General features: G+C 53.7%; 9 protein-coding genes across 9 annotated transcripts; 7 read left to right on the top strand and 2 right to left on the bottom strand.

Annotated features, from left to right (window-relative positions):
* Window positions 1-662: 662 nt before the first annotated feature.
* J4E90_007819 (uncharacterized protein) lies at window positions 663-1,917 on the top strand (the record flags this gene model as incomplete). The annotated part of the gene is made up of 4 exons (XM_051437350.1): window positions 663-804; window positions 856-1,055; window positions 1,103-1,409; window positions 1,457-1,917. 4 exons carry the CDS (start codon window positions 663-665, stop codon window positions 1,915-1,917), a joined length of 1,110 nt encoding a protein of 369 aa, XP_051289096.1.
* A 1,142-nt stretch (window positions 1,918-3,059) lies between these two features.
* Window positions 3,060-5,435, top strand: J4E90_007818 (uncharacterized protein; the record flags this gene model as incomplete). The annotated part of the gene is made up of 3 exons (XM_051437349.1): window positions 3,060-3,604; window positions 3,650-4,762; window positions 4,820-5,435. The coding sequence occupies 3 exons, from the start codon at window positions 3,060-3,062 to the stop codon at window positions 5,433-5,435; spliced, it is 2,274 nt and encodes a 757-aa protein (XP_051289095.1).
* Window positions 5,436-6,980: 1,545 nt separating this feature from the next.
* On the bottom strand, window positions 6,981-10,718 carry J4E90_007817 (uncharacterized protein; the record flags this gene model as incomplete). Its single annotated transcript, XM_051437348.1, has 1 exon — window positions 6,981-10,718. The coding sequence occupies one exon, from the start codon at window positions 10,716-10,718 to the stop codon at window positions 6,981-6,983; it is 3,738 nt and encodes a 1,245-aa protein (XP_051289094.1).
* A 1,374-nt stretch (window positions 10,719-12,092) lies between these two features.
* RVB2 (RuvB-like protein 2) lies at window positions 12,093-13,645 on the top strand (the record flags this gene model as incomplete). Its single annotated transcript, XM_051437347.1, has 4 exons — window positions 12,093-12,101; window positions 12,148-12,594; window positions 12,643-13,503; window positions 13,553-13,645. The coding sequence occupies 4 exons, from the start codon at window positions 12,093-12,095 to the stop codon at window positions 13,643-13,645; spliced, it is 1,410 nt and encodes a 469-aa protein (XP_051289093.1).
* Window positions 13,646-14,961: 1,316 nt separating this feature from the next.
* Window positions 14,962-16,040, top strand: J4E90_007815 (uncharacterized protein; the record flags this gene model as incomplete). The annotated part of the gene is made up of 4 exons (XM_051437346.1): window positions 14,962-15,131; window positions 15,203-15,380; window positions 15,429-15,859; window positions 15,911-16,040. 4 exons carry the CDS (start codon window positions 14,962-14,964, stop codon window positions 16,038-16,040), a joined length of 909 nt encoding a protein of 302 aa, XP_051289092.1.
* Window positions 16,041-16,528: 488 nt separating this feature from the next.
* On the top strand, window positions 16,529-17,587 carry J4E90_007814 (uncharacterized protein; the record flags this gene model as incomplete). Its single annotated transcript, XM_051437345.1, has 1 exon — window positions 16,529-17,587. The coding sequence occupies one exon, from the start codon at window positions 16,529-16,531 to the stop codon at window positions 17,585-17,587; it is 1,059 nt and encodes a 352-aa protein (XP_051289091.1).
* Window positions 17,588-19,003: 1,416 nt separating this feature from the next.
* On the top strand, window positions 19,004-20,985 carry J4E90_007813 (uncharacterized protein; the record flags this gene model as incomplete). Its single annotated transcript, XM_051437344.1, has 2 exons — window positions 19,004-20,596; window positions 20,677-20,985. The coding sequence occupies 2 exons, from the start codon at window positions 19,004-19,006 to the stop codon at window positions 20,983-20,985; spliced, it is 1,902 nt and encodes a 633-aa protein (XP_051289090.1).
* Window positions 20,986-21,710: 725 nt separating this feature from the next.
* On the top strand, window positions 21,711-22,253 carry J4E90_007812 (uncharacterized protein; the record flags this gene model as incomplete). The annotated part of the gene is made up of 1 exon (XM_051437343.1): window positions 21,711-22,253. The coding sequence occupies one exon, from the start codon at window positions 21,711-21,713 to the stop codon at window positions 22,251-22,253; it is 543 nt and encodes a 180-aa protein (XP_051289089.1).
* Window positions 22,254-22,334: 81 nt separating this feature from the next.
* Window positions 22,335-23,684, bottom strand: J4E90_007811 (uncharacterized protein; the record flags this gene model as incomplete). Its single annotated transcript, XM_051437342.1, has 1 exon — window positions 22,335-23,684. One exon carries the CDS (start codon window positions 23,682-23,684, stop codon window positions 22,335-22,337), a length of 1,350 nt encoding a protein of 449 aa, XP_051289088.1.
* Window positions 23,685-23,939: the final 255 nt, after the last annotated feature.

Genomic DNA, 23,939 nt, shown 5'->3' with positions numbered 1-23,939 from the left:
CCGGCGAGGGTCGTCTGGCACCGCTTGCAGGTTCCTGCAGGGCTACGCGAAGCACAAAGGCGGTAAGTAGACAAAGGCCGGTCTGCAGGCTGGCCCGCACGCTAGGCCACGCGTGTCGGTACGAATAACACACTCGGCACCCCTGCAGCAAGGGCGACGATGACGGCGATGAGTCTGGAAGTACAGCTGTCGTGGGAGCCTACATATGCAGGAACAATGCAACCAGAGACTGCCTATGTATATACCACGCCACATGCCACGCCCTGTATAGCACCCATGTTTGTTTCTGCTCCCCATCAGCGCGACTGGTGCGGATCGCGCTCGATTCGCGTCCCGGGCGGATGCCTGGACATCAACAAACACTAACCTTCAGTGGTCCTTCACCCCAGCGGGTGCTGCCTGCGACGGCACCACCCACCTGGGCACCACCACCACGCGAGTGACATTACTATCTACATACAAATATAACCTCCCGTGCCTGCCGTCTCAGGTAGACGTGGTTCAGGTTACGGTTTCAATAGATTCCCTACCACGTGAAACACCCGGTACCTGTTCCTGGCCGCTCTCACTATCGCGACTAGCCTCCCTGGCCACACCATCACAAACCTTCCCACTTGGGCTCCCTCCCGCAGTCCCGCCTAGCTTGTGCACACCATCGCACGATGTCGAGCCGCTATATTTTGCCAGTCGAGCCTGCGGATGGCCGCGGCGAGACCGTCGTCATCGAAGTGCTGCAGCAGGGCAGCCACCCTCTGGATGTCAGATTGGTGGGCTGCGAGGGCGAAACCCCATATGTGACCTCGAGTAAGACAGCATCCACAGCACGTCTGTGTTTCGCCATCTGACGCGCCCCAGTCACGCACCGCAATCTCGCCAGTCTCAAGCACAAATTCAAGGGCAGCGACGACGAGTGGGCCGCCGTCGTGTCTCATTTTCTGCTCCAGCAACAGCGCGAAATCGGCCAGACCGACATCTTGGACGGTGTTCGCATGGTCTACACGCTGAAAAACAAGAACCTAGAACTTTCTTTTCGTCAGGACGTTGGGAACATCAAGGTGGGCAGCATTGTGCTCTCCAAGATAAATTTATCTGATGTGTGTAGGTCACGTTGGGTGAGATTGTCCTTCCAGAAGACGATGAGTTTGAGTTCAACCCGTTTGAGTGGGCGCAGGCATCAGCCATGGCGCACGCCAAAACGTTGCAGCAGGTGGTCAACTTGAAAAACCAAGTCAAGAGCGAGCAGCACACCCTCGCCAAACTCAATGCGCAACTGGATGACTTCATCAAAACTAAGAATGACACCGAGACGGCCATGCTCCAGCAGTTCATGCAATTGCTAAACGAGAAGAAGCGGAAGATTCGGGACCAGAGTCGTCTGCTAGCTGGCGCAAAAGTCGACAAGCCCATGGGTGAGTAAGACGTCGTTGTGACGTAGTCGTATATTGACAATATCTAGCGGCGGCCGTACAGTCGACCCGAGCAGACACCAAGACTCGCAAAGCAGGCGCATCACGAACGTCGAAGCGTAAAGCTCCGGCACAAGGAGCAGAGCCAGAGGCAACACCAGATGCAGACAGCGACCAGATGGAGATCGATCAGGCCAAGGTCGAAGAGCAGGATGACGAGGAAATGCCTGAACCCATGACCCCAGAGCAGTCCGACAATGAAACAGACGAGGAGGATGAACCTGCACCACAACCCAGAGGCAGGTCATCCGAGACGCTGAGAGCAACTTCTGTTGCACAGAGTTCCAAAAGTGAAGCCACGACAAGCAAGGGTGCACCACCACCTCGAACACTTCCCTTCCAGAAGAGAATGACGCGAAGTAAAGATGTAGAGAAACAGCCCTCTCCAGCAGCAGCAACAGCAGCGAACGACGACGACGACGATGACGAGACGGACGACGAGGAGTTGTAGGACGGAGGCTGACTGTGTTTCACTGCATTAGTTTGGGTGAAACCATCTCTACCAAACTCCTCAATATACGCCGCGTGGTTCCCGTGTTCCTTTTGGCGAGACTTCGGGAGGCGACCTGCATCGAGAAACTCTAATTAATGCCATGAAGGACATTTGGTTCAGGAATCAGACTTTGGAATTATCGCCGACACGTGCTTCCTTCTGCCGGTGGTGCAGGTGATGGTGTGAAACGGGATCTGCAACCTCCTTAGTCCAAACATCAATAGTACTAATTTTGACAGAATGCGCGACGTGAAATCTGTCATGACTGTGAGAAGCAAGACATGGCTGGACCCTTTGTAGGTTGTCCCGACAGCAGCCCGGTGGTCATATATGTGATGCGATGCACACATGGATGCGTGGAGTCGGATCGCGTTGATGTCATCCTTGCCGATCATTCGGGACCACTGAATAACAGGGACGTCCCGAGCAGCCGCGTGGAAACATATCAGGGCTTGAAGTGAATAAGACTCGAGTTCCCGCGTGATGAAGGCGATGGAAGAAGGCTGCCCAAGTTAGACTGTAGTCCAGACGATGTGGGTATTCCAGTGATGTGGTGCCTTCGGAGCAAAGAGCAGCCAATGGACGATGCAGGCGTCTCCGGCAGCCAGGGCTGAAGCGCGCGGGAGAAGCCTCCCGCCAAGCCATGTCCACCTCGACATGTCGCCCTTGACCGCAGCGCTGTCGCAAACACGAGATTGCCGTTTTTCTGGCCTCACGCACCGAGTCGCTGCGCTATCATAGACACGGCGCGCGAGCGATGTCCCATTACTGCCCAAGCGACCAGAGGTAGCAGCGCCAGCAGTCTGGGTGAGTGAGAGAGGAGAGCCCGCGCTATCCACATGCGCGCTCACGTGGGTCTATTGTACTGACGACATGTGAAGAGAAAGCGATTGTCGCCCTGCTATTGTCCACGCGCGTCCCGACTCGATTCCGCCCTCACACCGCGTCCACGGCGCTGCCATAACCCCATCCCCGCTCGAGCGCCTCACCTAATGCTCCTCCACCTCCACACGTCGTTCGACTGCACCTACCGCCGTCGGCCCGCGACACCGCTGCTATACGCGACTGACTGTACGCCCGAGACCCTGAGGTAACACGCCATGTCGGGCCCAGACCAATCTGAGCCCATCGTGGATACGACGCGATCCCTCAAGCGCAAGCAACTCTCTGCCGACGACCAAGGCGAGCTCGACGCCCTCGACAGCATCTTCAAGCGCATAAAGACGGCGGTCCCGCGCACACCATACATACTTTCCACGCCATCCTTACATCCGTACCGGTACTACTCACAACAACAAGCCAACGCCTGGAAACTGGGAAGGCTATTCAAGTCCGAGGAGGAGCACTTGCAGTACAGGACATATCTGTATCGCGAGCCGTGTCAGGATTGCTTCGAGTTGCAGGCGGGAGAAGACGACGAGCCCGAGCCCGAACCACTACGCTCACAGGCCGCGAATGGCCAGCCAGCGAAGAAGAAACCCAACCTCTCAGCCTTCAAGGTCAAGCAAGCGAACGGTCCCAGGACGCCCAGCGTCAAGATTAGCTCGCCCAGCTCTGCGGCGGACAAGAAACAGGCGAATGGGGCCAGCAAGTCTGAAAAACTGTCTGCGCCGTCCCAAAAGACCGAGCCCAAGTCGCCGAAGCCGTGGGTACGCCGCTCTACATCTTGTTCAATTACTGACAGTAGCAGATCCTCTGGTACCACACGCGACGAGCATCCCATCCGGAAAGCCGACAGAGGCGCCCCTTCTTCTAATCGGCCGCGAGCCCCTTCTACAACCAAGAGCGAGACTACCAGCTCCAAGGGCAAGATCGAAAAATCGGACCCTTCCAACTCAACACCACACGGCCTACCTCCGCTGCTTTCGCCAGTACACGAACCAATGGGCAACCCATACGGCCTTCCGAACATTTTATCCCCTACCCTCCCATCAAACATACAGGCCGAGCTCGACAGAATGGAAGTACAGCGGAAACGCATAGATTCCGACGCATCTGTGTCATCTTCAGATCGCAAGAGTCAGACACTTGCTGTGCCACCCAGCGCATCTCAACAGTCCAACGGTACACCAAAGTCAGAGAACCGAGCGCGCTCAGTTTCCATCAACGGCAACGGCAAATCGCCCAACCCCGAACCAGTCAGTCAAGCCGAACAAACAGATTCTAGTATGGTAGTTAAGCTGAAATTCTCAAAGACCAAGGCGCCTGTCGTTGGCCAGATTCTCCGCCTACCATCGAAACGAGCGAATGCCGAGAAAAAGGAGCGCAACGATACCTCCAAGGCGACTCATATGGCAGACACGCAGCCCAAGGTCACGGATCCGCCCGTCATTAAGAAGAAGGCAATTCCCAAGGTCGCTGCACGACAAGCTACAACACCATCAAAAGTTGCAGAGAAGCGGCCGCGCGCGGAAGAGGAGACAACATTGGCGGTACCGCCCACTAAGCGACCCAGAGCAGGCTCAACCCAAGACCGGCCCATTACCCCTCTCCAAAACAGCCAGACGCAATACGCAACCCCTAAGAAGGACCTCAAATCAGTCAACATGTTACGAACCCAGTCTTCCGAGAGCAATGACGCAACGCCCGGTCGGTCTGGCGCAACCCCAGCCGGCGCGAAACCTACATCTGCTCCTCTTAACAACAAGAAGCAGGCAGACATCTCGCTGCTGGGCCATACGTCGGCAAGGTGGAATCAAATGGGTAGAGCCCTTAAGCATGAAGCCACCAAGATCCTCACCAGCGGCAAGATTTCGAAACAGGACGAAAAGAGGGCTGCAGTTACTAACCTTGAGTGTATTCTGTAAGTTCAAGACCCAACACTCAACTGTCCATTATGAACCCCACTAACACCACCCAGCGCCTACATGGCCGCCTACTTCGCCCAAGACCTCTCCCTCCACATGCGCGGCCGCCCCGGCGAAGTAGAACAAACCTGGAAAACGCTCCTCCCCCTCTGCCTCTCCTACTCGCGCAGCACAAAAGACCTCCAACACCTCGACGGCCTCCGCTCTTACCTCAGCTCCGTAATCGCCGCCGCAATCTGCACACACGTCTCCCAGCGCTGCAACAACCCCAAAACGCACGACTCGCCTCAAGATGGCGTGACTCATAGTGGTGGTAGCACGGCTGAAGCGTCCCGCCAGCATAACAGCCTCGCAGAAAACTTCGCCCTCCTGTCTGACCACACGCTTAAAATGCATCGCCATTATCAAGACGCGCGTATCGCGCTGCCGATTGAGGATCTCCAATCGTTATACAAGAAAACGTACGCCGCCCGCGAGTCCAATGCGAGGCTAGCCCGCGAACCGGAGAAACTGAGCGGCGCGAAGATGTCAGGCCCGTACTTTTTGCCGCTGGGCGCCGATACCACGCCCATCCAAGCTGTACGATTTGGATTGAGGTTTCTGGCCGAGTATTGCGAGATTGAGGGGCTGAAGTATGGGTTGAGGGTTAATCTTGAGAGGCCTGAGTGAGACGAACAGGCGGCTTGTGTGAAAAAGGTGGATATCGAGGGTGTTGCTGAGCGTTCATCCTCACGTCTGCAGCCACGTAGACAAGCACCCACATCCATTTCTTGTTGGCGTTTTATCATTGCACTTGTTTACTTTAGCGGGTGGTTTTTCATTTGGTTGATTTGAAAGCAAATTCTGATACCCCATGAGGTTGGACTGGACTTTTTGGTTCCTCTCCCTTCTTCTTCCTTCTTGTTACTGGATTGGGATTCTGTATACATAACGGGGACAACTGTTGGACTTTGGACACAGTAAAACGGCTGTTGGGAGTTACTGGAGTTGATACGAGGAGCTGAGGGTACGAGATGAGGAAAAAAGTACATCCATAGCGTTGACAATGGTTGATGAATAGCAAATCGAAAGTCATGATATTATTATCGTTTGAAATGTGCACGTGTGATGGAGGTAGAGTGATTTGTAGGACGAGGGCTTTTGAGGAGATGGGGAGTACGGAAGGATGTGTGTAGTAGATGTTCCACGCTCTGGTACTTATAGCTGGAGGTCAGTCCGTGGGACGGAATCTGGTCCCATCCCATCCCATGGTAACGCGATGACGCATAAACGACGAGCCACTCACGATGACTAAATCCACCCTTTAAATATTGGAAGGGATGAGAAAGGGGTCCACGGGTCAGTCCCTTGGTTAGAAAGCGCCACAAGGGACGGTCCTGGGGCACAGCACCAGGTATAAAGCAGCCGAAGGCGTTCTGTTTTCGCTACCACATGTCTGATTTGGGTTGTTCAAATTGTAATTTAATGGGTGTGTTCAGTGTGGTAGCGAGGGCAGCTGAACGATGAGTGCGAGTCCCCCGATGCCGCGGTTGCCTGTTTCTAGGGAGCAGAGATTTTCTCTGCTTTTGCTGATCTGTACTAGACATACTTCACACTTCACCCCGACACATTACGCGACATGGCAGGTGTATGCCTTGAGGCTGGAGTATAATATACAACGAAACAAGCTTAATCGTAGCATCGGCACAGCAGTCTCTAAACCATTCCACACTTTGTCGTCACTCGCATTACCACTACAAACGCCAAATCCTCTCCTTTTCCACGTTCGCATCCACATCCACCCCACCTCTCAATCATCATTTCCATCTTCCACACTATCCGCATTCTCTCGAATCTCAAACCCCCATATCCACCAGAATGCCTAGACAGCTAGGACTTTTACACAATCAAAACGCCCAACTTCAACGGGACTTACATACATAAACACAGTAGTATTTGCGCACCACTAGAATGAGAAGGATCGAAAAAAACACTTCATTAGACTCGCAATACGCAATTCAGAGACACAAAGAAATGAGCCGCCACAGGCTATAGGGGGGGTATCATGCATGAAAATGCTCACAGTATCCGCCGGTAAAAAACGCCAGGTCGATGCGCACTTTTGTTCGGGCCGGGGGTGGTAAGACAGTAGTAAAAGGGTTGACAAGGGCAAAGGCCCAGGCAAAAGAATGTTGTCGGTCTTTGTGTACGTTGGTCGAGCGATAAGGGGGCAGCTTACTGCTTGCTCTTGCCCTTTCCTTTGGAGTTGCTGGGTTCGCCGTTTGTCTCGGGCTGGCCATGGCTGGGGAGATAGTAGTCCCATTCCAGTCTCAACGGAGCGACTGGGAGGTTCTGGTTGAGGCTCTCGACGACTTGTTGGAGTTGCGAGAGGACTACGAAAGCTGTACCGATCAAGCCGAAGAACTCGCTGTTGGGCTCAATGTACGTCTTGACCGTGTTGTCGTAAGCTTCTCGCAACTCGGCGGCCGCCGTGTTGATGTCGGCGAGCTGGTCATAGATCCCTTGCTTTGCGGTGTCATGGTCACTTGAGACTCGTTTCACCTCGTTGTTGTACTTCGTTGTATCCTGCCGTAGAGCTGTGATCTTGCCATCAACCATGCCGAGAGATGATTTCACGTGCTCCTCGAGATCTGTACGTGCTTTCTTCTCAGAGGCAAGCTTGCCCACAACGATACGCTTGAAGTTTTCGAAGGGGGCATTGTCTGGGGTAGGCGCTCGGACAGGCGTCTGAGCCAGCTCCTTGATGGACTTTTGGAGATTGCCCTCCGTGGTGTCGCGCTTGCTGCAGTCGGTGTCGAATGCTGAACGCAGAATTTGAATGGCCTCGGAATTTGCCGTTTGAGTGTCGCTGATCTCGGATTGGAAGGCTCGCAGTGTACCCTCCGATGCAGTCACTACGTCAGCTTTTGCGAAAGTGGCCCTGTCCACATCCATTACTTGCCTCAGGTCTTGGATGGACTTTCTGGTCTTAGCCTGCTCGTCAACGCGTGTGGTACGTTCAGCGTCGATGGCAGTGCGAAGCTCTCCTGTGCTGGTCAAGCGTTCTTGCTTTTCTTGACCTATTTGGGTCTGCAGTGTCTTGACAGTTGCCTGCAGGGCGTCAGGAGCCTCCGCTTTGACGAAGGGAGATGTGGCTGAGTGCAGATTCCGCAAAGAAATCTGTAATCCAGACACTGAGCCCTTTATGTTCTCGATCGTCTTGATCTGCTCATTAAGCTGTTGCTCAATCTGGTCGGCCCTGTCACTCGCGGTTTTTGCATCAGAGCAGGCTTGCTCGGCCTTGTCGCTCGCGGCTTTTGCGTCAGAGCTGGCTTGCTCGGCCTTGCTAGCTGCACGCATGGCCTCCTCAGCCTTGGAGATTGCCAGGCTGGCGTCAGAGCTAGCTTCATCAATTTTTGTCAACGCACCCGCCATCTCGCCATGAGCCTGGATAGCCGACTGGAGTTGAGCAGCATCGGTGGCCACTTGTTTCAATTGCGGACTCATGTTGGCAATTTCGTGCAAGTGCGGAGCGATGTTCACAAGATTATGCAGTTGAGTAGCGTCCTGGTCTAGGCGGTCGAGAAGGTTCGCGCGACCCTGTATCCATCTCTGCATTTGGTGGATGTCTTCCTGGAGTCGTGGCAGACCGGGGTACATTTCGGTAAACCAGCGAACCATGCCCTGATACATGGTGTCGGTGCTGATGTTCTCGTATCGGCTCTCTATATTGCGCATCGCGAAGCCGAAAGTATCCAGGTCTTTCTCCACCGATGCAGAGTCGGCCTTCGTCGACAGAGACGATCGCAGAGTCGCAAAGTCCGTCTTCAATGACGCTACTTCTGCCAACATGGTATTGAGCTGGGCTTGTTGGGCTTGGCCTAAGCCATTCTGTTGTGTAGGCGACTTCGATACTTGTTCCGTCAAAGCTGATAGATTGCGGGCATGGGTTTCCATTGTAGCAGTGACGGTACTGAGCTGCTCTTCAACCTTGCGCTTGAGTGGGTCGAATTGTTCGTTGAAGAGGGTGGGGGCGACATCCTGTACAGCCGAGATAGTGGCATTTGCAGTCTCGAGTTCCTTGAACAGCGTTTCAATATCCTCTGTGATGGTGTTGAGATCGCTCATCTCGGATGGCGCTGTTCTCGCATCAGCTGACGACCCCGCGAAATCGGGTTCACGCGATCGATTGCGGAGAGCTTGCATCGCTTCCATACGAGTTTCCGTTAGTTTGCGAAGATCCGAAATCTCTTGGGAGAGACGGGTGTCCACTTCCTCGACATTCCTCTCTATAGCTTTGCGTTCGCTCGTTATCAGAGATTTGACCTTCTTTTCCGCCGCCTTTTCCAGCGTCTTGACTGAGGTCTTGTCCATGGTCGTCTCTATTGTCTCCATACTCTGCTCCACACTGTCGAGCGGTCGAGCGCTGGCCAGAGTGGCTTCCATGTTGTTCAGTCGCTCGAAGATTGCCTGAGCCTGGGTCGTCAAGCCACCGGTGCCTTCCACAACTTTGCGAAGCTCTTGCAGCGATTTCTTGAGATTTGAGACCTCGGTGTCTGCATTGGTCACAGGTGGGGTGATTGGAGCAGGAGAATAAGTCGCAACAGTTGTTCCGACCTTCTTAAAGTGAGGACCCCGTGGAGCTTTTTCCAGTTCATCGACGCGACCCAGAAGCTTTTCTGACATACGTGCAGATTTATCCAGCTCACTGAGGCGAGCAGGGAGCCTTCCCAACTCGGCTTGGGTTACAGTGCCCTGCAGGTTCGCGATCCTTTGCGACAGGGTAAAGTTTGTCTTCTCGTAGTCCCCCTTGATAGGTCCAATGTACTCAAGGATGTCTTTCTCAAGATCGTCGAATTCTCCTTGGAGGCTGCTGAGATCCTTTTGTGTACTCTTTGTCTTTTCCTTCAGGCCCCTTGATTCTTCCCGGAGGTCCTTCAGGCCCGCTCGCACATTCTCGACTTCCTCTCTGTCTTCGCCGAGCGCATCACGGTATTTATCCACTCTGCTTCTAAGCTTCTCGACCTTCTCTACCACTTCCTTCAAACTGTCGATACTGTCTGGGTGGAGTTCGTCTTCTAGGTCCTCTATTCTCGTCTGCAGACGGTTGGCCTTTGCGTACGTCCTGTCGCCATTTCCCTCAACTTCTTTGATCTTGTCGCTCAAAGCGTTGAGTTGTTCAGAGAAGTTTTTACTCTCAACGGTCTCTTTGAAAGTTTGAAAGGCGAGAATCAAGTCCTGGTGGTTGGTGATGCGTTCGGAGAGCCGGCTGTTCACATCCTTTATTTTGTCGTTTAGGTTCTTGGCTGTTGCTCTGGTCTCGGCCGTGATAAGCTCTCTGACAGTGTGTTCGGATAGTGGTGTAGGCTGCGCGTTTTTCCACGTCTTCAGACTTTCAATCTCAGTCTTCTGTAGTGCTGTCGCCATCTTCAGCTCCGTAATAAGATTCGCCTGCTGTGAAGAGGTAGTTCTAAGCCCATCGAGCCTGTCGGATAGCGGCTTCAACTGCGAATTCCCTAGGTTTTCAGAACCGTTCGGCTGTGGTCCCGCTTGATGAGTAGTTCGCTTACTCTCTACTGCAGCTAGGCGTTCTGGCACAGTTTTCAGGTCCTGCAACTCCTGCCGTAAGCTTGGAAGTTCGGCAGCCGAAACCTCTAGTGCTTCTAATCGTGTTGCTAAAGGCTTGGCGGCTGCATTGACAATGTTGAGGGTCTCTGTTTTGTTCGTGAGGCTATCAACGCGTGTAGACAATCCCTCCACCTGCACCAGCCGGTTCGTGAGACCATTATGCTCCTCCTCTCGCGTCTTGTTAAGTTCAAGTAGCTCCCTCTTGATATCATCACGCTCCTTCTTAAGGTTCGCAATGTCCAATGCCTGAGTCTTGAGCTTAACGTCAACGGACGTGCTGACAGTGATGGTAGTCTGCTGCGCAAGAGCTCTCTTCCTATCTTTCAGCTTGCGTAAAGAGTGCATGGTGAAGGGGGTATTGCTCGTGGGGGCACTAGTCACATCCTGTTGGTGAAGGACACTTGGATCTGGTGTTGGCAGCATCGAAGGTGCAGGAGGGGCATGATGCGTAGGCGTCGATGCTCCACTGCTTAAACTACTGGGTGAAAGAACTCGCACATTCTGACGCGGCCTGCGGTAGTCAGAAGCTAGTCTCGGGCCGGTAGGTACATTGATTAATCCAGCAAAAGAGTTCTTTCTAGATGCTGGAGGGCTCGGGATCCTGGAGACTGCTGAGTTGGCGTACTATTCTATGTCAGCAAACACTATTGGAGGAAGGGAATTGTATCTGACCCTATCTTGTAACGCCGACCGCGAGTCTGGCGGACGACTTCGCTTGTCTGGAGGGCTCTCGCCACGGGCTTGAGGCTCCAGCGGACGTTTCCAAACGCGCGAGCTCATTGAATCGCTGAGCGCGGGCGAGTATGCAGTTGGGGTTTGAGTACGTGGACTATACCATATGTTAGTATATACACTATACCGGACTGGGGTCTTGGCAGGTGAAGGTGCCTCTGCACGGTCCCCCTACGATGAAGTTCGTGTTGCTACATTGTCCTCCGAATACCAAAATATGTCCTGGAGTTAGAGACAGTGAGTGTTGCAGCTTTAAGACAGGAGTAACAAATGCCTCCAGGACTATCTTAGTATTTTGAGTGCAACTGAGAGAACGCGAGTTTCATCGTAGCGTGTCTCAGATAGCAAGCGCAGGAGATAAGACGGCGAGAGCCTGATTTCTGTGATTTCAACGCGCTATGCGGAGTGCACTCTTGGTGGGGTAATGAATGTAGCCAGCTCAAGTGCTTGCTTTTTGTCTTCTGAGCTAGATTGACGGACCGCAGGTGTGAGGGGCAGTGGCAAGACTGCGTAGACGGATGGGAGTGAGGGGCAGGGGACAACATACCTGTCAGTGAAGGCGCGATTGCCAACACTTGTTGAAATGTTGGGAACTTGGGGCCGGCCAGACATCTCGCGGTGTACGAGGTGAGGTGAGAGGGTCGAGCGCGGTCGCCGCTACTGCACGCAACCAATGAGATTGAGGGCAGGAGCAGCGCGATGGATTGAGGAAAAGGAGAAACAGGATAAAGAAAGAAAATTCGAGAGTTTAAATAGTGCGCAGGGAATTTGCTAGCTGCCTTGGGGATTACGGCCAGCTGGCAAGTGATAGGTCGGGGAGGCGGTCGTTCCAAGGGTCGAGGGGGCAGTCGCGTCGACGCGCCCAATGGAACTAAATAGCAAACGGCCGATAAGCGGGCCCGTGCGTCTTAACTGGAGCTTCCTCTGCGCGTCCGCGAAATGTCGCTGTCGCATACCGCCGCCTAAATTACCACACCGCACATCATCATGGCCATGGTAAGTGAAGAACGTGATCTGGAGTCACCTGACTGACAATGCGTAGCCCATCACCACCATCGCCGAGAGCAAGGAGCTCCGCGGCCTGAATCTCATTGCGGCGCATTCTCACATTCGCGGTCTCGGCGTCGATGATGACACGCTCGAGCCCAAGGTGTCGTCGCAGGGCCTCGTCGGCCAGGAGAAGGCGCGTAAGGCGGCAGCCGTGATACTCAAGATGGCACGAGATGGCAAGATTGCCGGTCGCGCAGTCCTGATTGCAGGCCCGCCCAGCACAGGAAAGACGGCCATCGCAATGGGAATGGCGCAGTCGCTGGGCCCCGACGTGCCCTTCACCATGCTCGCCTCGTCCGAGATCTTCTCACTGGAGATGTCCAAGACCGAGGCGCTCACACAGGCCTTCCGGAAGTCGATTGGCGTGCGGATAACAGAGGAGAGCGAGGTCATTGAGGGCGAGGTGGTCGAGATACAGATTGACCGCAGCGTCACAGGCGTGAGTACGAGGTCGGCTGCGCAACGGAGCGATACTGACTGTGAGTAGAGTAACAAGCAGGGTAAACTCACCATCAAGACGACCGACATGGAGACCGTCTACGACATGGGCACCAAGATGATCGACGCAATGACCAAGGAAAAGGTCATGGCCGGCGACATCATCTCCATCGACAAGGCCTCGGGCAAGATCACCAAGCTCGGCCGCTCGTACACGCGCTCCCGAGACTACGACGCAATGGGCATCGACACCAAATTCGTACAGTGCCCCGAAGGCGAGCTGCAACAACGGCGCGAGGTGGTACACACGGTCAGCTTGCACGAGATTGATGTGATCAACTCGCGGACCCAGGGCTTTCTAGCGCTCTTCTCTGGTGACACAGGCGAGATCCGCAGCGAGGTGCGAGACCAGATCAACACCAAGGTCGCAGAGTGGAAAGAGGAGGGCAAGGCCACCATCGTGCCGGGTGTGCTGTTCATCGACGAGGTCCACATGCTCGACATTGAATGCTTCTCGTTTGTCAACCGCGCGCTTGAGGACGAGCTGGCACCGATTGTCATCATGGCTAGCAACAGAGGAAACACACAGATACGGGGAACAGACTACAGGTCACCGCACGGACTGCCGCTCGACTTCTTAGATCGTGTGGTCATTGTCAGCACCCACGCATACAACGCGGAGGAGATGCAGCAGATCATTTCGATACGAGCGCAAGAGGAGGAGGTCGATGTGTCTCCGGATGCTCTGGCGCTGCTCACAAAGATTGGCCAGGAAACTGGGTTGCGATACGCGAGCAACCTCATCACGACGTCCGACCTGATACGCAAGAAGAGGAACGGTCCAGAGGTCACCATCGAAGACGTGCAGCGAAGCTTTGCGCTCTTCTACGACCCCACAAGAAGTGTCAAGGTCAGTCCTCATACTACGACCTATCAGACCTTGCTAATACCACGAATAGTTCGTCTCCGACTCGGAACAGCGTTTGATCGGCGATGCGGGCGCCGTCTCCTTTGCGATCCCCAACGGCGCGGAAGCGATGGACGTCTCATAGACGAATATTATACAATCTCACGGCGTACAAAGGTTCGAATGGGTCCAGCGTTTGCTCAAGGGTCAGCGAGTTGCTGTAGGCATAGCGAAAAGTCTGGAAATGTAGTACTATACATGCGTGCATAGTCTGTCATCGTGCGCTGAACCATGCTGCAAGTGACTGTGAGTATAACGATGGAAGTACAACCATAGCCTAGTTGGAGCGGCACAGTCTGCTATTATAGTCATACAGGATGGCCCGTGTGTCATCTCAATTTACATCGTACCGCAGCCTTGCATTTCGGGGTAAAGCAGATTGGCGAGCCGTATTTCCGGACCATGCATCCTCGCACCTGGGGAGATTGTACGCGCCTACGAAACTGTGGCGTCAAACATGTACGCGTTGGTGGAACAATGTACGAGCCTAGGGAACTATGTTTATCCATGTCTGCAGGTAGTTCGCGCAGGATTCGTACATTCGTATTTAAAGCGCATATGCTGACGAGGCCACCTGTGTAAATGCGCCTAGCGAAAGATACTTTCCCGCTTCCAGTAACTGCGCATGCGACTTCATTGTTGGCATACGTAGGTCCTGCACGACGGCTTCAGTTCTCAAGAAGGACAGTGACGAAGGATCTTCGCGAAATGGAGACGTCAGGCCATCTAATTTGTTCGGCGCAAGGACTCACCAGCCACAGCTGCCGCCGCCACGCCATACCAACGGCGACAACGGCCGGCAAACTGCAGCCGCCATCCGAAACCCGCCCAAAGCCAAAACTTGGAAAGCTTAACCACGCAACGCCGCGTGTCATTGGACGACGTCTCCTGTCAAGCTCGCCAGATACCCATGATACCCCGGAAAAGCGGCACACCTGTAACCAGCAAGGGGAATGGGAGCGCGAATGAGTTTACGTAGCACAAGGCTACTGTGGAGGAGCAAGTGGGTGGCACCAGGCACAGGCTCAGGCTGGCAACCTGTCGCGTGCGCGTCATGAAGCCTTTTGACTCCCCTCCCGCACGCTGTGACCCCATGGTTGGCCCCCATTGCGCTTCTCTTATCTTCTCTGTCCCGCCTGCGGTTGCTTCTTCTTCACTGACGTTATACGCGCCTTCCCTGCCCCACGGCTGTCGATCGCTGAACTCTGAGCACGCGATCACCTTCCCAAAACGCTGCGTTTACCTTTGCTCGGTTCTACTCGGAGTACCTTGGAGTTTTGGACGATCATAATAACATCATACGGCAAGTGTTCGTTACTGTTGGCGCCCTTTCGTCTCGTTCTCGTTGAGACGGTATACCTATCTGGATTGGAAGCCTGAAGTGGAGTCCTCGCCTCAGCCATGCGGTTACTGAAATGCGCTGCCGCCTTTGCAACCGCGACACTCTTCGCCTCTTCACTAGCCACACCGACGCCACTCAACAGACATCAAGGAGGAGACAACTTGGCCGATCGTATTGAAAGCAGGAAAGGTAAGAAGAAGCCTGATACCAAGTACTTTCATGAGCCCGGGTAAGTCGTCATAGCCTTGCAACTCGCGATGTCATTGCAGCCTGTAGCATGTTCGCTGACACCCCCTCCAGAGGCAGTATTACGCTCGGCCACTATGACAAGCGCTTTTTCAAGGGCATCGTCTCCGACGAGGAGCGAACGGATACGCAATCGCACATGGTCCGCGCCTACCTAAACTTCTTCCGCGAAAACGAACTCGATACCTGGATAGCACACGGGACATTGCTCGGCTGGTGGTGGAATGGAAAGGTGAGTCTTGCTTCCAGCTGTTTGCGATACGTGCTAACGCCTCTGCAGCGTCTTCCATGGGACTTCGATCTCGACACTCAGGTGTCTGACAGCACACTCCAACACCTCGGCGCAGTACACAACCAGACGAGATACCACTACACTTCCTACGACGGCGCCGTTCAGCGCGAATACCTCCTCGACGTCAACCCGTGGATCTGGGAGCGCGAGCGTGGCGACGGCATGAACATTATTGATGCGCGATGGATCGACCTGCGCAACGGCCTGTTCATCGACATAACTGGGTTGAGCGAGACACATCCAGACAAGAACCCCGGGCAGTGGGTTTGCAAGAACTACCACCGGTACGACACATCGGAGCTGTATCCCATGCGGGAGACCATGTTCGAGGGCGTCCCGGCGAAGGTGCCGTACAACTACGACAAGATACTCGTGGACGAGTACAAGGAGAAGGCCCTGATAGAGACGAACTTCCATGGGTAAGCGGAATCACTTTCATGCATGGACAAGTCATAACTAACGACGCGTAGACACCGATGGGATCCTGATGTCAAAGAATGGGTCAAGAATGAGGAGACGCTAGCCAAGGAGGCAGAAGAGCGCAAGAAGAAAGAAGAAGAGGAGCAGAAGAAGGTGGAGGAAGAGTCAAAACTGGATTAGTATTCCAGCTGGCCGTAATGCAGGTGGTGTCGATGGCTTATACTGGGTTATAGCCCAGGCATTGCCAGCGTATGTTTCTAGTACACGCTTTATTGATACCCGGCGACGTTGAATTAAAGTAGCAGATGTAACGATTATTGATCAGTGAGCACGGGAACAAGCGAGTGCCCAGGTGAGATTCCCTGGTTACCAAGATCTGCGAGTGTGCTCAACGGCCCGATGGCGATGGTGGTGAATAGTCAACAGCATGGCTGAGCATCGGAGTTTGGTGATGACAAATTCCGATGGCGACCCCGTCATCTCGTGGAAGCCTTGCAGAACGTCACCGAAACAACGCATGGCTAGAGCTCGGCCACATGCTGCGAAGCTTTATATCTTAATCATCACTAACCTCATCACTTACTTCGTATACTAGATCGCGCCTAGGATTCATCCAACCCTCTACACCGACTCGACACCCTCTCGCCACCATCTACAACGCTGTCACGATGACAGAAGCCGACACCACATCTGCGCCTCCGCCCGTCAGCTCCGACATCGAAATAACACTCACCCACCACGGCAAAGCAATCACACTATCCTTCGCCCAAGATGCCACAATCTCCGACCTCTCCGAACGCGTCGCAAACGACCTGTCAATACCGCCGTCGAACCAAAAGTTCCTCATAGGCGGGAAGATTGGGCTCCAAAAACCACCCTTTAAGAACGCCTCGTTACAACTCACCGAGCTCGTCGGCAAGAAAATTACTCTCATGGGCAGCACAACCGAAGCCGTCTCCTCCCTCAACAACACCATATCCGCCGCCTCAGCGCCCCGGCGCCCCGGTCCCATCAAAGCCGCCCTGCCAGCGCGCAACCGCGATTACAAGAAGATACAAGAGGAGGCGCAATACACGTTCCATACGCTACGACCGCTGCCGTACCTACCGAATCCAGATCGTTCGTTGCGATTCCTCCAACGGCTTCGAGACGACGCGGGGATCAAAGCAGCAATGCGCACGCACAAGTTTAGTGTGCCGCTGCTCACGGAGATGGATCCAGCCATGCATACTACAATGGAGAGTCGGACACTGGGGCTGAATCGGAACCAGGGTGAAGTTATCGAGTTACGACTCCGCACAGATGCCTACGACGGGTATCGCGACTACAAGACGATAAGGAACACGCTGTGCCATGAGCTGGCGCATAATGTCTGGGGCCCTCACGACCGCAACTTCTGGAACTTGTGCAAGCAGATTGAACGGGAGGTTGCGAGGGATGATTGGAAGAGTGGAGGGAGGAGTGTGGGGAACGACGAGTTTTATAATCCAGGGGATGAGGGGGCCGAGGAGGTGCATGATCATGGGGGGTGGACTGGGGGTGAGTTTACGCTGGGGGGTGCTGGTGGGGAGGGCAAGATGGGTGGGAGTAGTGATAGCAGTAGTGGTGCGATGGGTGGGTTGAGTAGGAGGGAGGTGCTTGCGAAGGCTGCGGAGGAGAGGTTTGAGAGGACGAAGGAGGTAGAGAAGGAGGAGCGTGCTGAGGGAAGTGGAAGTAGTGGAGCTTGATTGCTGTGCAGCGAGCGGGAGGGCAGTCGATGTGCGTGTATACCCTTTTGATTGCGCATTTGTAACTGTAGATTGGAGAGGTCGTACGTATCCTCATTCCGCTTCTTATATTGCATTATCACGTCTTTACATGTCAATATCGTAACACCTAGATTTGGTGGTTTCGGGTCTTGAGATTTATATTGTCTCACGCAGCCAATGGCGCACCCAGGAAGACCGTAATGTCGATCCATGCCTTCGGATAGGAGGAAGCCATAAGCTTTGTTTTCCCCATCTTTACCCCAACTTTTAGCGCTGCCGCCAGTAGGTGCAGCCGATGACCTCCGCTTTTGCGTTGGTATCCCATTTTCCTTCCTCTTTACTTTACCTAAGTATGCTTTGATCGTGAAGCTTTCTCCTACCTCTTGTTCCAACCGTCCGGCACAAACTACCCGTCTACCCAATCGCCGTCTACTCCCCACCACCTCTCACAACCTCAACCACCACGATGTACTTCGTCATCTTCGCCCTCCTCATCGCCGCAGCCTGGGCGACCGTCGGTGTCCTGCTTGCGAAATGGCTCAAACAATCTGGTCATGCAAGGCCGTTCAAAGGAAGAAATTGGGATAGTCGCGAGCTTTATGGCGGTGGCTCGGGATATGGGCGCGATATTGGGCTTGGGGGACCGTCGAGTCAAGGGAGGGGGCAGGGTGGCAGGGAGAGGGGTGTTGGGGTTCCGCTGACGGGGGTGGGGAGGGTTAAGGGGTTTTAGGATGATGGAGTAAGAGGAGGACGGGGAGATGGAGATGGGAAGAGATGGATAATACGGATGAGTGAACATGGTGAGGTGTGGAGAGATTAGGGATTGGTAAGACGATACGTCCTATCTAGTGACGGTTCACAGCTGACATCCCGCAGACTGACCGTCAACGCTTTCGCAATCTACCGTCCGCGGTCCTGAGGCTTAATTACCCCAGAAGATGAAGCCGAACAACTTCCCATCTTTGGTGGGCTGGCTTCCGCATACCGTTGGTGTTATTAGCGAATGGGTCTAGTGGGCCTTTTTGTTCGCACGCAACTACTACGCACTTCACGCCGCCATCGCCGACGCGTTTGTTCGGTGCAGATGGCGAGATTGAGCTTCTATATGCTCAAAGTGGCTGCTTCGACCGAACCGCTATTTTGACCATATAGAAACTCAGCATCGCCATCCGCATCGAATGCACGCGGTCTTTCGACACTGTTCGAATCATTACGTCCTTTGTTCATTGTCTTTTCAGCTTGAACAACGACGCCACGAGTACATCTTCGTCGCTTATACAAAGACCGAGAGCCTTCTTGTTTGAAGAGCTTTTCTCCTCTGAACAACGAAATGGGACCTGCGTAGTCTATCCAAATCCACTGTTTGCTCCCACCTTCAAAGTGAAAGTAGTCCAAATGGCAGCTGGAAGGCGATACTACACTTTGGCGTCACAGACATTACCCAAGTCCACAATAGTCACAGACACTACGTCTATGTTGCTACCTGGACAAGTTCACATGCCTCGTCCAACACCCCCGCCATATGTGGTCGCAAAGACACTGACCCAATACTTCTTTGGCGAAACCACGCTCCCATCGTTTCTTCAGCGATACGGCGATATTTTACTGGCAATCACAGGAGGCGCAGCTGCAGCAACGAGCATATTTTGGTATTTCCAGCGTAACAAATATAACCGCAAAAGAATCCGGCTAGCCGTCTTCCACGTTGTCCGCACACTGCAGAAGATGCCGAATCTAGAAGAACTTATAAAGACGCCAGAGGAGTTTTACGAGGAGATTGACTATGAGGTCAGTCGAATGATTGGTATCCATCTGACGCAATCGGAGGGCGTGACTATTGCGAAGAGGGCCCAGCGTCAACTTGAGGCTGAATACAATGCGAATGTGAGAGATTTAGAGGATGAGAGGAGAGTAAGAAGGAGATTGGATGATGCTGCGGATGGAGAGGATGCGGATTCCTCACGAGGTCGTGTCGTTGAAGAGGAGCAGATTTCCGAACCCGACATTGCGGGCGACGTACCGGAAACCGCCGTACAGTCGCCATCTTCTGCAGGTCAGCCCGAGGAAAGTCCCGTTAATCAGGACGAAGTGCAACAAGATGATGAGCTGGATATGGGTATGCTCGGTTACAATCCGACAGCATCGCATCTAAGCCCAGGACGGGAGCGACCGCCGCTCACATCGTCGGATATCGATCTTGATTTTGGCCTTCCAAGGTTACCGTCATCGGCACAGAGTAGAAGGAGTCGCGGAAATCCTTCCAGTCTAGGTTCCGTGGATGAATACTCATCGTCACCGCCAGCACGGCCGTCAAATCCGACTCCCCGTCGCGGTCGAAACGGTCCTTTCAGTAGCGACGATACGCCTTCGCCACAACGCCTGGGCCCCGTAGACCTTTTCAGTGAAGATGTTTTTGCCGGCGGAGACGAACAGCCGATTCTCCGTCCGTCTAATCCTACACCTCACCGTGCCCGAGGCTCTACAGATGTACAATCCGACACGCCACGACCGAAGACTGCGCGCAGGAATAGGCGTGATCTGGAACAAGAGAGTCATGACCTTTATACTTCTCCTGCCTCTAGAGACGACACCTCGCCAGTACATGAATCACCTCGACCACTCATCACCAGCAAAGCCATCCGTGAGCGTCGCGAAAAGGAACGCGTTTCGAATGCCGTAAAGACGGCCCAGAAGCCCCGTAGTACTATTCCGCTACGCCAGCCGCCCAGTGCAATGGAAATGAGAACTGAGGGTGAATTTCCCCGTCATCGGCTTTCTTCCATACGGGAGGGTCTATCTCCACACGTGAGCCCTGCGGTAGACGCTAAGCAGTATCGCGTCGCGGAGACACGCAGGCTGAACAGACAGCTTCAGGACGAGAGGAATGAGCGTCCGAATTTTAGGAAGCATGTACCGCAGATTGGCGAAGAAACACGTGGAAATGAAGAAGAGCAACACGCCGAGGGAGCGGACGCGCGAAGACAAGAAGTACCTCTTGACCCCAGTCGAAGTGGGATACCATCCAGACTCGCATCGATCGATCCAGAATTTGAAGAAGATGATAATAGGGTACACTTCGAAGACCCAACCAGATATTCGACTTCAACAGGAGCTATCGTGACGGCCTCGCCAGCAGTCCGTCACGACAACCCATCACCTGCTGCTGCGGCTCAATCCTCTTCGCCGAGATCAAGGCCATCATCTCAGGCAGCGACCAAAGGACAATCGCGAAGGTCGGCGGCCCCAAGCCCACCCGAAAGGACTACGAAGAAGGCGGCGGAGGCACCTGCAAAGACGCTTGCAAAGACACCTGTGAAGACACCTGCGAAGCAAGAGGCTCCACCGACAACCGGGACGCGGAAGAGCGGAAGAATTGAAAAGTTCAAGGGTGGAAGAAGTGAACATTAGTGCTAAACTCTATATAGGGTGTCGAGGAGGTGCTGGTCGATGTTTGCATACTTCAACTGATGATTCGAATGCCGCTTATTACTCTCTCTCAGTCATTTTCTGGCATGCTAATGCACAATTGTGCTCATTGGAGAGAACACTCATGTTGTCGTGATCAAAATTGCCACTATGCCTCCAAATGACGATGTGACGTCATCAGCCCTTCTCTCAATCATCTTCATCTTCGTCTCCTCTTCTTTTCCGATCATCTCAACCTCAACGGATTTTGATCGTGACCTGCCAAAGTTTGCGCATATCCCAACAAAACGTCTACATAGTCGTAATAGGGTCGCTAGCAACGGCCCTGCATGGTGGCTGACTGTCAGCTGGTCAAGTGATCGGCATGTTCTCCTGATGTTATTCATCACTACCTAAACCATGGATTCAGGCGTTCAATCGAAACCGCATTCTCAAGCTTCTAAGTTCGTGATAGGTCGACCAGGTACCCGTTTTGACAGTCTCGTGCTATGCGCCACATGGGACGGCTATTGACCGGCGACGCTGAGGTGGGATACTTTCTCAACAAAAGATGAATGCTTCGTGATGGTAGCAATATAAGAATCTCACTGCTGAACTCACATAGCTGTATCATCAACACAGCTTCAGAAATCCAATCATCCTTCTACAAATCCAATCACCAACACCGCCACTCCAAATGGCCAACCCACAAACCCCTCTCTCCCCCTCCCACTTCCACCGCATAACAAACACTTCCAACCCCTCCAACCCCACCCTCGACATCGTCAACGACCACGGCACCCAAAACAGCACCGGCCTCCTCAAACTCACCCACGAAGGCTACTACTCAGGCCAATACTGGGCTTTCATACCCTCACCCGCATCCTCAAACCCCAATACCTTCCGCCTCCGCACATGGTGGCTAGGTCCAAACCGACTCCTCGACGTCCACGCAGACGATACGTCGAAAGCGGTGTTGAGACGGGCGGACGACACGCCACATGCGCTTGATTGGAGGATTGGCGAGTGGGGCGATGGGACATGGTGGATTGGGAATGAAGCGAGTGGGGTGTTGAAGGTTATGGATGTTGGTGGAGAGAATAGGAGGCAGGTTGTGTTGAGGGAGAAGGATGAGGGGGCTAAGACGCAGAGGTGGAGGATTGAGGTTATTAGGGAGATCAATGAGGACGAGTTTCAAGATAGACCTGCTACGCCGGAGGAGGGAGAAGGCTGTGTATGAAGATCTTGATTTGATATATTCAGTCGTAGAATTCGTGTCTATTCGTTCCATCTATATACACATGTTCTTGATGCATCACATCTACGAAGTAGGAGCAGCGGTGCCGTATGGGATCGCCTTAGCGCTCTCAATGTCGACGTAACCGTACTTGCTTCCGGTCTTGTCATCGGAGAAGCCTTGAGCCCAGGTACCCATGTCTTTCTGGAAAGCCTCGAAGTTCTTCTCGTCGCTCAGGTCGATAGGCTGTTGGTCTTTGCCTAGCTGCCTAATCTGTGTTCCTGCTGCAACGTTGGTGATGCCGAAATCGTTGTCGTCGGTCAATTGGTTGATCGCGGCGTGAACCTCGCCGTTGATGATCTGGCGAGGAAGCTCGGGCTCCTGGGTGACCGGACGAGCCAGACCAACACCGTCGACGGTGTTGAGGGCGTCGACCATGGCGGCGGCGCTCTTGAAGCCACCAGTGACGTAGGTCCTGGTCTTGGAGAGCGAAGGTGTGATCTTCTCGGCGAAGTCGAGGAAGAAAGCTTCACGCTTCTTGGTGGACTCGCGCTTGTGGCCGAAAGCAAGTTGCTCGTAGGTACCACCGGAGAGCTCAACAAAGTCGAAGCTGTTGTCCTCAAGCAACTTGCAGAGGGTTGCGGCCTCCTCGGTACCGAAACCCTTATCCTGGAACTCAACGGAGTTGAGCTTGATGCCAAGGACGAAGTTGGAAGATGTGCGCTTGCGGACTTCCTGACCGATCTCGGTGATGATGCGTGCGCGGTTCTCGAGAGATCCACCGTACTTGTCGGTACGCTTGTTGGTGCTTGGGGCCAGGAATTGTGCGAGCAGGTAGCCGTGGGCGCCGTGAAGCTGGATACCGTCGTAACCGGCCTTCTCAAGGTACTCAGCTGCGTGAGCGAAGCCCTCGATGACGTTCTTGATATCCTCGTCGGTAGCGGCGCGTGGCTTGGCGAAGGTCATGCCCATGACGTTGCCCTCTAATTGTACGTCGGATGCGGAGATGGGGTTCTTTTGGATGCTCTCGGTTACCTGGCGACCTGGGTGGCTGACCTGTCCGACGATCAAAGAGCCGTGCTTCTTTGACTGTGTCGCGAGCTCCTTGAACATCTCAAATCGCTCGCCCTCGTATTTTGAGCCGCGGGGAATGATGGGGTTGCCAGCAGCCTCCAGGTGGTCGTATTCGATCATGATGTTACCGGTAAGAATGACACCAAATTCACCCTCGCCCCATCGTCGGTAGACATTGACGAGGTTCTTGGAAGGAACACCACGAGCTTCGAGGTTTTGAGCATCCCATGATGATAGGCGCTCGGTCATAGCACCCTTGAGGAATCGGTTCTGGGCAGTCTTCTTGGAGAAAGCAAAGTCGAGAGGCTTTGCCAAAGGCGCAGGGTCCTTCTTCTCGGCTTCATATCTTCTTGGTGCCATGTTTGCGGAAATGTGAATGGGTATCTAACAAAAAAAGGCAAAAGTATAGTATTATGAGACTGATGTTTGGAAGTTGTGTGTTGTGAGTGAGATGGGAACTTGGCGTGCGATCAATGGCGGTCTATAAGTGTTTCGTTAGTGCTTCATCAGTTTTGCATTTCTAAGCTGTTCCACGAATATGTTGCCAAACAATGACGGACTCGTCCGAGATTGATCCATAGCCACGTCATAGAGGTACGCTATAGGCTAGGGCCC

This window comes from Alternaria incomplexa, assembly GCF_024043165.1.
Source record: "Alternaria incomplexa strain BMP 0042 chromosome Unknown scaffold_11, whole genome shotgun sequence".
Lineage (NCBI taxonomy): Eukaryota > Fungi > Ascomycota > Dothideomycetes > Pleosporales > Pleosporaceae > Alternaria > Alternaria incomplexa.
This window is presented reverse-complemented; position numbering and strand designations above follow the sequence as displayed.